The 14,931-nt window shown below is 35.6% G+C and overlaps 1 protein-coding gene across 2 annotated transcripts; it reads right to left on the bottom strand.

Annotated features, from left to right (window-relative positions):
* Nucleotides 1-4,480: 4,480 nt before the first annotated feature.
* On the bottom strand, nt 4,481-13,500 carry LOC107785967 (uncharacterized). 2 transcript variants are annotated; one of them, XM_016607401.2, is made up of 8 exons: nt 12,924-13,500; nt 10,768-11,505; nt 9,562-9,911; nt 6,936-7,147; nt 5,309-5,565; nt 5,041-5,219; nt 4,861-4,960; nt 4,481-4,736 (listed from the first exon to the last, which is right to left on the bottom strand). In XM_016607401.2, exons 1-7 carry the CDS (start codon nt 13,174-13,176, stop codon nt 4,877-4,879), a joined length of 2,073 nt encoding a protein of 690 aa, XP_016462887.1. In that variant the 5' UTR covers nt 13,177-13,500; the 3' UTR covers nt 4,481-4,736; nt 4,861-4,876. The 2 variants fall into 2 exon arrangements, with proteins under 2 accessions (XP_016462887.1, XP_016462886.1); XM_016607400.2 differs by having other exon boundaries at nt 4,481-4,960.
* Between the last annotated feature and the right edge of the window lie 1,431 nt (nt 13,501-14,931).

The following is a 14,931-nucleotide window of genomic DNA, read 5'->3' as shown; positions in this document are numbered from 1 at the left end:
CCATTTAACAAATGTTGGAAATGCCTCATCTTTTGTTTTCAGAAAATACACCCACACCATCCTTGAGTAATTATAATCAAAGTCATAAAATACCTGGCACCACTTTTGGAGGTAACTCTGTTTGGACCCCATAAGTCTGAATGTATATAATCTAACTTATCTCTTCTCTTATGCTCGGCCTTCTTTCTGAACCTTACCCTTGTCTGTTTATGAAACACGCAATGCTCACAAAAATTCAAAACTTGATTTTTGTACTCATCCGACAATTTCTGCTTACTCAACAAAGACAATCCCTTATCACTCATATGACCAAGTCGCAAGTGCCACAACTGAGACTGATTCAGATCAATTTTCCCAGAAGCTACAACAACTTCCCCTTCAACTATACTGGCCTGAAGATGATACAATTTAGAATGCAATTTACCCTTCATGAGTACCATGGAGCCTTTACACACTTTAAGTATTCCATCCTCGGAGTGAAACTTATACCCTTGATCATCCAAAGTTAAAAGAGAAATCAAATTTCTCTTTATCTAAGGAACATGCCAACACTCAATGTTTCTGATAATTCCATCGAACATTCTCAATATGATGTTACCAATTCCTTCTACTGGTAATGGATTATCATCTCCCATGTAGACGGTCCCACTTATCTTCTTGTAAGTTGCAAACCAATTCTTGTTTGAACACATATGTAAAGTAGCACCAGAATCAAGAACCCAGGAATTCTGCCCTAGACTAGAACTCACGGTACAGACTTCCCCTACATAATCACTATCATCAGAATTATTGCCACTTTCAACAACATTTGCCGAGTTATCTATCTGCTTCCCTCTTGTCTCTTTCAGTTCGGAACAATCTCTCTTGTAGTTACCTTGCTCCCCGCGCTCATAACAGTTCTGCTTCCTTTCTTTAGACATCGATCTAGCGGTTGACTTTTTCCGCTTAAAGTTCTTTAGTTGTGTTCTTCCTCTAATCGCAAGACCCTCACCCTCAGTTCTGCTGTCTCGAAAGCTCTTTTTCAACTCTTTAGATTTTAGTGCATTACTAACATCTTCCAGTGAAATATTGTTCCCATATAGCAGCGTATCAGCAAAAGTATCATAAGGCGATGGTAAACATAACACAATCAAGGCTTGATCCTCACTCTCAATTTTGATATCCATGTTCTTCAGGTCCATTATAATTGAATTAAACTGATCAATGTGAGTTTTGATAGGTGTACCTTCGTTCATACGGAGATTGTATAACCTTTTTTTCAGGTAGAGGCGGTTTGTCAGCGATTTCTTAGAATAAAGATCTTACAGCTTCTTCCATGCCATTGCTGCAGAAGTTTCTTCAGCAATTTCCTAAAGAACGCGATCTGTAACACTCATGAAGTCGCACTCAAAGCCCTTTCCTTCAGGTCTGCCTCTTTCATCTCTTCAAGAATCCTCATTAATTACCTTCCATAACCCTTGTAATACCAAAGACGATTTCATCCTAATCTTTCATAGACTAAAACTAGAACCCCCATCAAATTTCTCTACTTCGTACTTTGTTGAAGATGATGAAGACATCTTAACCCTAGATTATATGTAGAAATCCGAACCTTGCTCTGATACTAATTGTTGCGGAAGATCATGGGTAAAGTAGCACACAATCACACACAAGGCAAATAGAGAAGAAAAATCAACAAAAGGATTTAACGAGGTTCGGCTAATCCTAATCCTCGAGGTAGAAGCAGAGAGCGTTCCACTATGAATGAGAAGAAAAGCACAATACAATCTATAGAATCCCCAACTATAACTCTTATATATAGATCCCAAATAGTCTCAAACCTATAAGAGAAAGGTTTCCCAATTTGACAAGGACAATAGGTTTTCTTTTCCGAAATCTATTAGGACAATGGGTTTTCCTAAACCTAAAAGAATTATGGATTTTCTAAAAATACAAGAAAATAATTCAAGCCACAAATAACAGCTACCAAGTTCTCAAAATAAAGTACAACATCTCATAGTTCATCAAATATAATGTTGTTATCATGATTTGTTCTTTGTTTACTCCTTTAACCTAAATTATGGAATTCAACTTGAGTGATAGAATGAAAATAAGAAAAAATGTTATGAAAATTATTATTTATTCCATGTGAAATCTTGTAACTCGAAGACTATTGCTTTTTCCAAAAGAAAAAAAAAAGAAAAAAAGGTGACAAGTCCCAATCAAAATCAATTAAGACACAAGTTAGACAAATAGCCACGTAAAAGTTAACTAAAATTTTACAAATGTGTTTAAGTAAGCAAAGGGGACGTATTCTTTTCAAGTGGAAAAGGATATATTCTACGTATGTGTCACTTTGAGAAAAATTCCTCTTCTCAGTAAATCCTCCTTTTCCCCAAAAATATATTGCGTGGCTTCTCCTCCTCGTGTTTGTTATACCCATCTCCTTCTTATTTAACCAAAAGTTACGAATTTGCCAAGCCTTTTCATTTTTCTTCAAGCATTCCTTCTTCTTTTCCCCCTTTTAACTGCATTATCCACTTATTTTCTAATGAGTTCACATTTTGTGCATCGATAATATATAGATAACTTATACCATCATGTCAAAGTATCCTACAATAAAATGTAATTCTATGTTATAAGTCTAATAATTAACCTGAAAAATAAAGTAATAATTTGCTATAACTGATTAAACTAAATTGAGAGGTTATTAAGTTTTTACAATGTCAATATATATACATTCTCGAAAGAAAAAGGGGGAAAAGCATAAAAAAGTTTACCAAGATAATAAAGCTAGTTTTGATGGAAATCTTGAACAAGCATGTTAAACAATCTTTCTCCCACGACATAACCACAACTCCCCCCCCCCCCCCACCCCCCACCCCCACCCTACTAACTCACCTCCTCTCTTCTTTTCCACCCCTACTTATTAAAGAATCTCCCAGAGTTAGCATATTTCCTTTGAGTTAGAATTAGTCATGGAAAGAACATTTATGGCTTGTCTTTCTTCATTTCACCAAAGGAAATGTATCTTTCATGTTAGCAATGATGAAACTATGGCTCTTTTTGCTTCTTTAACCACTGAAATCAAGAATCTCCAGATATCACTAGCAAACAATTCTTTAACTCTTCAATGGTGTATAGAAGCCATGACTTTGCTACAGAAACTTCACTCTGAATTTCTGCTCATGATATTGGAGAAATTAAAGGTACCTTTTACTTGGAATAATGTGTTCAATAATATTATGAACTTGTACATGAATGAGAGTTTGAACATCATGGAGCTATGTAACATGTTGAAGTCATCAAGTTGTAAGATCAATATGTATCGTTTAAGAGTTGATACTACAATCAAGAATCTGAATAATTATCGGAGAGAAGCTTTTGCCAATATGCAATCAATACAAAAGGAGAACAAGAGAATTCATGGTGGAATTTGTCAAGAAATGAATAGGGATTGTTCAAGTGATCTGCTTTATGCAATTACAGTTGCAATGAGTTTATTATTTTTTATTCTTATAAGTGTTTTTTTGTATCCAACTAGTAAGGTGGAAGTTGATGATAAGAATTTATGTAACTCTCCTGGAATTAAGTCATTCAGGGACTCAGTTAATGGCCTTGTCACTGATTTTCACAGGAAATATTACAGGGATGGAGAGAGGTGGATGATAGGTTTTCATGAGTATGAAGAAATGGAGAAGGCAATAATGCAAGCAAAAGCTAAGTTGAAAAGGGGACATGCAGAAGATAAAGAAGATATAAAGAGAAATAAAGAAGTTATTCTGCAGAAATCTGCAGCATTAAAGGCTGGTTTGGAGAAGTTTGAGTCACAAATAAATCAAGTTTTTGAACAAGTGCTAAAAGGAAGGAATAAGCTGCTCCACATCATCGATAAAGGCAATGGCATTTAGCTAAGTCATACTCTAATTGTTTTGTGTATTTGTTCTTTTATCTTTTGCTGGGTTGATAAAGATAATACGTTATTTGTTTCCTTTATAGACACTATCACTATTTGAGGAGTCAAATAACTTTTTCCAATAATTGTAAATATTTAAAATTATAAAAAGTTGTAGTTTGTACCTAATATCTTATATAGATTTTAAATATGTGAATTTTACTTAAAAAATTAAGAATCAATGTATGAATTAAGACCGAAAATTAGAACGGCTAACCTTTGTACTTCGAACCCCTCCATTCTTTTTAAAATAGAGAAAGAGTAAAACTATTATAAAAGAAAAGACTGATGACTTTGTCATCGATATATTGGTAATAAGTTGCGCTAATAAACCCTTATTTATCATTCACAAGTTTACTTATTCACCCATCATGATTTGTTTAGATAGTCCTTTTATGCTTATTAGTCGGCCAATCACAAGGGGCGAGTTTCTTTGCCCACAGTAAATGTTAATTCATCACAATAAGCCTATTTTATAAATTGATTGAATATGAATAATAGTATCAATTCGTAAAAAGAAGAAAACTTAATAACTCACCCGATTGATTGACAAAAAGAATTAAAAACAATTAATTGGCACCCTGCTTCATAGAAAAAGAATACATATTGTATCAGGTGTTCCAACCCATGTAGATACAAGTGAAAAGGTATAGGATGCTTCACACTAGGAGTTGGTCAAGGCAATGAAATTAATAGAATGGAAACTGTAATGCTGTTGGTGTGTTCTTTCCAGCAGAGATAAAGCCAGCAGATCCACCTTGCTTTGCTTTGAGTCAATTCAGTTGGACGTGTATCGCTTTCTCTAGAGAAAATTTTGGTAATGTACAACAGATACAATCAGAATGGCTATGGCACAATGACCTCTTTCCAGCAAGCAAGTACAATATAGCGATGCATATAACAAAAAATGAATCATCCACCAATACCAGAAGTTTTCTGTGTCTACTCTGTCCCACGTTGAGCGATATTCCTCTTCTCGTCTGATCTGTGACGGAACAACTTAGCTATCTTTCGCCTTTCACAATCCTACATGGCACAAAAAAGTGTAAGACAAAAAGGAAGGTTGTCTATCACCAGTGCGCTTGGAAGCAAATTAAAGTTCTCACCTTGAACATGTTGAGATAAAAAGGTTTATCTGGGTTTGTTCTTCTCAATTTATAGTATGTATATGCAAAACTAAGCTGATCACGGGGAGTAAACCGCTCGACCTCGTTAAACCATAAACAAGAAAACAAGTTTGACATTGGCGTGTGAGCCCGCACAATAAAAGATCCTTCTGGTACATCTGTCAGAAACATGTAATGATGTTATGCCAATGATTACTCAAAGCCGAAAGGTATTGCACGAAATTAAATATGGAAGAGTAAACCATACTGCTGTGAAGAAGCTTGTTTGGATCAGATGCATTAAATCTTTGCAATCCATCAGCCTGGTAAAATGCAAATTGTTCATCTATGACAGTATGATTGTACTTGTTAAGCTTCTTGTTTTGCGCAACTTCTTCCCACACACAATGCCTGTCATAGTGATTGGAAATTGCATATTCATAACCTTTTCGCCACAGAAAGTACTCCAAGATGAGTAGGGGGTCAAGCTGCAGGCGAAGCTTGCTATCTAACCATATTGAATACCTGCATAATTTAATAAGCAATTCATAAGCTACTACATTATTCTCCCTTTTATCTCCTCTTTCTTCAGGGAGAGGGTCTTTAATAAGCAAGTCATACAAGCATTTCAAGTTTTTCATTAACGAACAGAAATTTAGAAAGTTTGAGCAAACAATCACGTACAGAAATGGAGGGACCAAACCGAGGATAAAAAACCAGCAAGCAAGAGGCTTCCTTAAACAGTAAATCAAAAATCCATCTCGCACTAACACAGAGTACAGTTGCCACTTGTGAGTTACATTACCATATCGTTCACCTTTTGCTACTCCATTCACAGATGATACTGCATTTTATTACAGGTGATGCGGGTCTAAAACATAAGACAGTATATATGCAAGTCTTTACTACAGGTTGGACAAATTTGGAAGGGCAGAAAAGTGTGAAGGCCGAGAAATGATTTTGCAGTAAATCAGAAGAGCAATGTTTTCGTTATTAACATTTTCCACGTTATATCATTCCCAACTCCATCCATAGAAACAAGGAAAAGCAGGAATCCAGTCAAATTGTGAGGATCCTGAAAGTAGCTACCTAAGGCTTAAGAGCACTAATAAGTAATAGAAAATTAGTACCACGAATCCACTGAAACTCATGGTTGTGACCTTGGCAGTCGCATAACTGACTTCTCTAAACATATTTTAACCTCCTGCAGACAGAGGAAGGGCAAGTAAAGCCGATCAACAGTACACCAAATTCCAATGCAATCTCTACCTCTCTTTCAGTACCATCTCAGCATTCTCTACGTGCGTAGTTTGCAGAAACTAGTACATTTGCACTTATCAATTGACTTCAGTCTAGTAGTCTATACAACATCTTTTAAATGGAGAAAACAACTCATTGCGTCACCACTTCAAAGTGGAAAAACTATTCAGGCTAAACCCAAAAGAGACATTACTGACTTGACGGTCGGCCCCTACCGAGACTAATGTTTTATTGATGTTACGTCCTCTTTAGCTCAAATAATACCCATTAAAAGAAGCTTTCATCAATCCAATATTAGGAAAAAGCACTCGCCAATTTTTTGACTAGCAAAAAGAAAAATTGTCAATGAAGCTGGTACTTCGATGCTATGGAAGAAGCATGAAGCAAATGCTGAGAAGGTACCAAACACCAAATGACCAAATGATGGCCTTTAAGTTATATTTTAAACTCAGTACAGACAATTAGAAGCTAGAAGCATTAAAGCCCGGATTTGTTTTTTCATTTTATCTTCTTCCTTTTACGATTTGATAAACCCCTGGTTGGAAGTGAAAATCGAGTGATTAACAAGCTATAGCAAGAAGAATATAAGCAGCAACATACCACAAAGAATATAAACAAGATGTAATTCCAGTTACCTGGCTGAAGTAAAGAGCCGATGAGACAATAACTTCGGTATCTTTCCCACTCTCCGCATATCAGAATAAGGAAGATTTTTTACCACTACGATCTTCCATAAACCTACAAATCCCATGCTGTCGGGCATCTTACCTTCAGCTGAAAGAGTTTGTAGAGTAACTTCATCCACAAACATAACGAAGCAAACATTTTTCTTTGATACACGGGAGACCTGGAAAAGGAATTTAAATTTAAAATAAAGATGTTATGCAATGCAGGTAACGATAAGTTCAGGTAAAATAATTTAAATCTCGTATACACAACTAAAAAAGCTACTGACAGAACATGAAACAGGTGAATCACAATAGAATTTCTTCCTATTTCATTTTTTCTTGTTGAGTAGACCAACCACAATAGACTCTACATTCTATAAAACACCTTCCTTTCCTAAATGCTTTATAAACCTAACCGGAAAAAAATATGAGCAAAGCTTTTAAAACTGGTGCGGACAAACCAGTTCAACCGGTTTAACAAAGAAGTTGTCATGCCACTGGTCTTACATATCCATTTTTTTCACAATGAAAAAATTGGTCAAACCAAAAGAATTAGAAAACCTGTAGAGCCAAGACTGAACTAGCTGTGACTCTGAGCTTTTCATGTTCTTCCCTTCAGTTTTGAGTTTCATTCTTGAGCAAAAAGACTGATCCAAATCAAATACAAATGTAACATGGCTAGGAAATTACTCTATCTTGAAGGAGAATTAGAAAGAGAAAATAAGCCAGGAGAAAGCTGCTTACGGTGTGCTAAAGAATGCTGCAAGAGTATAAGACCTCAAGATTCTCAGCTCTATTGGTCAAATATTGCTTGAAAGCTAGTTTGGCAACTGAAGTTATTTGATTCTGATTTTCTCACAGTTACATATAAAGAGTTCAAGGATAGGGATGACGGAGATAGAATTCGGTGGGGGTGATGAAGTTGAAATGGGAAATGATTGAGTGAAAGAAAAGGGGGAGACAGAAAAAAGGACACAGTTTGATGGGTTCAGACGTTGTATTTCCACCTGGTGGAAAAACAGTATCTCTCTTCCATATCATCTTCCAGGACCAAGAAGCTTCCCACTGTCCTGACTGCTTTATCAACACTCCATAGCAATTCATTCTCTTTCTTAGGTTCTCAATCGTCAATATAGCTCTCTTTGTTGCCAACAAGCGAAGAAGCATACCGGTTATCCAAACGGAATAAGTGCGGAAAATTTGATCTTTTATGGTGCTACAAGTTAAACTAAGAACAAGTTATCTCTCCTTGCTCCCCATCTCCATGAGTCCCCACTAGTACATAATATGTTTTGCTCATAGTATTAACAAGCTGTAATTTGTCAATCCCCTAGTCCTGCAGATTTTTCTTAAAAACTCAACTTCCAATGAATTCACCACCACTCATGTTCCGTCGAATCTGCTGTAAAGTCATCTATCTCTGGCTCGAAATTTTGAATAAAAGGAAAGGAAAGCTAACACATTTTTTCCACCCCAACTGTGACCCCAAAACTAATCCTACTGCCATCTCCCACCTTAAATGTAGTGTAGCTGCTGAACTCTTCCTATCCCTTCATAACACTCCTCCATAGTTCGCACCCCAATTGAAAAGTGATAATTAGTCCTCCGTCACCCTTTCAGAATGCCATACTATTCTGCTATCACCTCCTCAATACAGCCTACTAGTCCAGAAATATCTTAAATGATAGTTGCAAATAGTTGGACTATGATTGCTACCGGTATAAGGGTGGTAAAAAACTTACAATTTTCTTATATGAGCATTAGTTTGGATTTTCCTTTTCAGATAAACTAAGAAAAGTAACAATGTATACAGGAAGTATACCAAAAGTAGAAATGCCTACTAAATAAAAAAATTGACCGTATTGATTGGATTCTTATGTTCTTTTTATAAGTAATGAGAATTTTCTTGAAGTAGGATGGGCACTAAGCTAGTGCTGCAAAACATAATTACAAATTGTATAATCGTCGATTGTGTCTACCATGGCATCTATGTCCTGAACAAAAGCCGAATTAAACCAAAAAGCTAGCAAAGTAAAAGCTCTAATCTTAAGGCAATGAATGTTTTCTGCTATCCCTTACTGTCCAGACCATTTGATTGGATTCTTATATGTTTTCCTTAAACATTTTCTTTTTCTTTTTGATGCAGGGATACTGTGCCAAATCCCTTGCTAGTCAACTGCCAAAAATGGCTCTCTATCTCTTTTATTTGTAGAATAGGAATTAGGAGCTTCACTATGTTTTTTCTTCAAGCAGATGAACATCTTATGTAAGTACATCTCAATAGGGTGTATCCAAAGACTTTTAGGAGATTAAGCACTATTCCACTAGTAAATCTTCTCTTTATCCTGTCAGCTTCATATGCATGAAAACTTTTTGCCAGATTAACAAGTGTGTGCATGAGGTCCTCCTAGTAATCAACATGAAAATATGTTTGGTATACGTGTGTCCTCCTAGTAATCAACATGAAAATATGTTTGGTATACGTGTGTACCCATATACACAGGCATAGTTTCATGAGTTAGTATCCTGGAAAACAACATGTTGAGAACTAAAATGAGTAAGAGTTAAAAAGGAAAAGGAATTTGTTCAATACCATTTTGCCCACTGGTATTCTCAAGCGATCTGAATTTCCAAAGATGCATGAAACTACAGCAATGTGGCAACTGCTAATGTATTTTGCATCATCTTCTGCCAAGTCAAAACCGGTACTTGGCGTTCCTTCAGGACCTCCAATGAAGCCACAGTTTATTTTCTGATTGCGTGCAAGAAAAGATTCTTCCCGTTCTTCCAGACTTTGATGCCCAGCAAATCTTGGTTCCCAGTTTGCAGTGTCAACAGGCCTATCCTCTGTTTCTGTATACTGCAATGAGAATCTTCCAAACTTTCGACTTTCCAAAGGTTCCACAATAAGAGCACTAGCGTTCAAAATTTTCATCTCACAAGCTGTAAATGAAAAGCACGATTATTTAAGTCCAAGTGAAAGGGAGTGGGGAGCTAATATCCAAGATTTAACTCAATTAACCGATTCTATTAAGTGCAAGAAATACAGAAATTCCACATGTTCAATCCAGAAATCTGAAGAAGATGTTCCATAAAATGACAAAAACGGCTTGAATCCTCGTTTGCTGCCTTGTTAAGATCCAAAATATACACAAAAGACCACTAATACACTGCAGAACAAACCACGATGACTGTGACAGGCAAGGGTGAAATCACACATCTAGCTAGCAAATTCAGCAGGCTAGAAAGTGCGTTTCCACAGTGAGATGGCTTAAATAAAAGATTTTTGAGCAATGTTGATCTACTTCTTTGATGAGATTTATCATAGAAAAATTCTACTCTAGTACCTAACTTCTTGATTATTATTCCAATAACTAACAAAAACTGAAGTGCTGATTACCTCCGTCTATCATTAGCAGCACAATACAATGCTTATCAAGATGCAAAGTAGCAGCTGTTTCTTTTTTCCTTTTCTTTTCCTCGACTGTACAGAACTAAATAATAGCAGCTACTATCCAATTAAAGAGATGAGAAGGATGAAAGCTTACTAAAGACAGCTGCAGCATCAAAAGGAATAGACTCAATAATAGTTCTAGCATCTAAAAAAGCTATTACTAAGTAACAGCAAATTCCCATAATAGAATATCCCAATGTCCCCAAGCACATTTCTCCTTGTCCATATTAAAATCAGTTCAAAATCAAGTTGACCCAAGGAATGCAACATTGAAGCGTGGCCTGAAGCCAAAATAATCATAAAATAAAGGCATAGGGCACCAATTAAAATAGGAGAGAATATTACCATGCTTCCTTGGCTTTCTTCTGGGTACTGGACGCTTTTCTGATGAAGACTTTTTAGGGTGATGAGAACTTGAAGAGGATTCCTTATTGGAAAAGTCCTTGGATGTTTTACCAGCCTCTTTGGCATGATTTTGATTTTTATTTCCAGCACCATGTGTATCTAACGAATGTCTCTCATTTATGTCCAGAGATTCGGCAGCAACAGTATGGTCCCAATCTTCATGTCCAACATCATCATATCCGTCTGTATGTGCATCTTCTAAGTCAATGCCATCATCATATCCATCATCAGCATCCATAGTCTCACTTTTCCTTCCCTTGTCAGCATCATCAGATTGCTGGTCTGTCAAATGATGTCCGTCTTGTGAGTGCCCAGCATTCTCCAAGGAAGCTTGATATTTGGCTTCATATTTTTTCAACTCATCACGTCCAGCTTCGTTGTATAAACCATTGCCATCATGATCCAATCCTTTTGAAAGAGACTTCTTATCGCTTCTCTTCCCATCTGGAGGACTTTGATTCTTATCCAAGTCACCATCAGTAACCCGCTCCAAGTCCTCCTCATTGTAATCATCATCCCTTCTCCTGTCATCCTTGTCCCAATAACGAGAATCCCGGCCATGAGTTACTGATCCATGTCCAAATTGGAGAACTTTCCCTTGTGTCCGTGTCACATTTGTAAGGAAATCTGAATCGTTTTCTACATCAACATCATCTTGAAAGTGATTATTATCCAATTCTGCAACAGCAAACATGGAAAATGTCTAAATACCGGAGGATATATTTCTATAATACAACTCAGTGAACATTTAGCCTAATAATCCAAAAATATAGAAAACAATTCCAGCTGGACACACCAGAACATCATATGAAAAATTTCCTTGTTCGCGCTGTTTCTTTAAATTGATATCAATAGTCAACCTCCTTTGAATTCTTGACTTTTAAAAGTTGATCGGAGCATCTAGTTTTACACTTATTATTGTCATTAATCCAAAATTTCTAAAAATGGATAAGAAACGTACAAAGAGATACAAAAAAATTCAGATAATGAGCCCAAATTCACAGATAATTCAAACTCTGCCTAAAAACTCAATTATACTTGGAACACAGGGTATTTGAACAAAGTGACTCGCCCAATTTGGAAGGCATCCCAGAAGCTAATTTATCTTGCGGACATGTTGGGCATTTAACTACCACATAATGTTGCTGCTCTCACATCAACTCTATAGTACTCGCCTTTCACTTCGTTAGGTATATCTATATCGCAAAGCACTCGTGTAACACTCCTCAATGAACCATCCTATTCTAAATCTATGCATTAGATCTTCATCTATCATGTCATTCTTCCTAAAGGTTGAGCCTACATGCTAGTACTTAGGTACCACAATCGGTCTACTCTTACTTCACCTACATTTTTCTTGTGAGACTAAATTTGCAGTGCATATATTGTCCCTTACTTAACTTACCTAAAACCCATTACTCTCTAAAGTGCTTCTCCTAGGTCCAGCACTCATTTGGTTGACTCGCGATTTTTTAAATTTACACATTATCATCTACAAAGTAACACGTGGCATAAACCTAATAAGCCCATTGTTTGTTAATTAAGTGCGTACAATTACTTACCAAATCACCAACATTCTTTCATTATTCTGGTCGGTCGTGAACTTTCAACCTCATAACAAGGTCATAACATGATATTCCATAACTCCGTATACTTAATGGTAGTCTAATCTAAGCAACTATATCCAATAAGCCTGATCTTCTTACTTCAGTTTAACTCAATTACAACTACCCAAAAACCAAACTACTTAGAAGTTTTGAAGAGGCCACATTTATAATCATTCCCACTCCCACATAAGTCATTAACCATCCAAATCTGGTAACAAATAAGATATGAAATATCACCCAACTAGTCAACTCTCAATTTCAGAATTACGCTTTGCTGCAACATTTTACCAGCTCTTCTACCTTTTTTTTTGGTTGATCACTTCAACATTCAATGATTCCTGGTTCTGCAAAAATCCTCTGAAATTACTATTTTTCATTTTCCTTTTATTTTGTTATAAGTTAAGAAAATATTTACAATTACACACCACCAACCAGAAAAAACCAGTATCTTTTGGTAGTCAAATGTGCGAATATAAAAGCAAACTATACCTCTATTTTGAGAAGTGAAATAGAAGAAAGCAGAGACAGAAACAACAAAGGCGACGAAGAGAATAACGATGATAGCACCAATCGAGATCTTGCGGGCAGTGGACTTCAGTCGACGGTGCTGATTTCGCGATTGATGCTGCTTATTCGAACGAATCCCAATAGATACATGATGATCCGATGCGACGCCGTTTCGAACAACTCCACTGTTATTGCTAAAACCTAAACCACCACCTGATTGTCTGTACTGAGCCATTGGAGCATTGTGCACAAAGAGAAGCTTCGTATTACATAGAAGTGTGGGGAGTGATTGGGAATTATGGGGTTTTGTTAGGGACAGAATGTACAGAGGATTTTTTGGGGGCAGTGGAGATTTTGTCTCACCGGAATAGTGTGGAGTGTAGACGTGGGAGATGAGAGGGAGATCGAACTGATTTGTTTATTCGATATTGTTTTTTTTATTTAGAAATTAGAACAGTGTGTTTTTCCAGAAAGCAAAATCAAAAAAACACAAAACTCGTGTTTTCTTTTGCTGAAAAACGGTGGATTCCGCGCCGGGCAAAACTTACCTTTTCGGCACTTTTTAATTGAAAACGTTTTGGGCATAAATATTCTCCAAAATCCAAATGCATACTTAGATTTTTTTCCAAAACCAAAGGGTCTAATTTTGGTCGTGTATTGTTCAGCATTGTACAATTTATTCCTCTGTTACATTATTTATACTTTAACATATCAGTAAATTTATTCTCTGTTATATTTTGGTCATGTATTATACTTTTACATTTGTATTTGTTCTTGAAACTCTAACATGATATGAAAAAACTCTAAATCTATTTCTATACTATAAGTGAGGATAACCAGGCAGCTCATGGTCATGACATAGGGGTAATTTTAGAATTTATAGTTTTCCTTGCTCAGCTGTATTGCACCGTCTGCTTCAGCGACTTGACCTTTTGCTGTGTTGACTGAAAAACCAGCACTATTTTCTCTAAATCCCATGGCATTCTTATACAGTTAATGGATCTGAATTGCGGTACTTTTTAAAGGTCTCATTTTGCCCCTACTTTTCCACCTTTTTACGATAAATACACTTGCATATTTGTGTAAATCTAATGGATAATACAGTCTTCTTTCAATGCCCAAAAACATAGTATAATGTTGCTGATGTCACATGAAAGTGGTGACATGCTCACAAATTCACGTGTGTCCAACTTTATCTTTTGGCACACTTTCAAATGTTTTCTTTTTCGCCGTGAACTTTATATTAGTAGTACTTATACACAAAAAAAACTCATTGTCTGTAAACTTGATCATTCTTTTCTTCATTGTAAATTAAATTTTTTCCAACTTTAGCATATTTGTTAGTAAAATCTTATAAATAAATAATAGTAGGTCCCGTTTTTGCATAAACAAAATAAGCTCATTTTGTAAATTAAATTAAATTTTTTATTTTTATCATTATAAATTAAAATCGATCTAACTTCAGCATACTCAACTCTAAATTCTTACGAAAATAATAGTAAAAAAAAATTTGGGTAAAAAATTTTGGCCAGAGTAATAGAGTCAATCTAAGGTAACAAAGAAAAACAAGCACTATCCATTACTATGAAAAATGAACAAATAAAGAAACAACTATATAGTATTTTACTAAGCTTTTCAATAACTATAAAAAAAATAAGGGGTCCTAACTAAATTGTGTTAATTATTATTATGATAGAAAAAGGATTCAACAAAGGATTATATACTATCACTATATTTTTCACTTACCACTAGAAGAAGAATAGGTTGCAAATAAATTCTATTAATTCACAAATGAAGAAATATAAATGCAACTGTATATGGCCATTCTTCTTTTCAATCATTGGGAATGAATATGTTTGTTAAATAACTTGTGTTCATTCTTACTAGGACAATTGGAGAACCAAATAGCTAAAGTGAATTGTTCAATAAAACTTATAAATTTATGTGATTGAGTTTTAGTTCTTGGAAAGTACATATCTTGTACCTGAAA

This window comes from Nicotiana tabacum, chromosome 12, assembly GCF_000715075.1.
Source record: "Nicotiana tabacum cultivar K326 chromosome 12, ASM71507v2, whole genome shotgun sequence".
Classification (NCBI taxonomy): Eukaryota; Viridiplantae; Streptophyta; class Magnoliopsida; order Solanales; family Solanaceae; genus Nicotiana; species Nicotiana tabacum.
The sequence above is the reverse complement of the archived record's forward strand: the minus strand, read 5'-3'. Positions and strand labels throughout refer to the sequence as shown.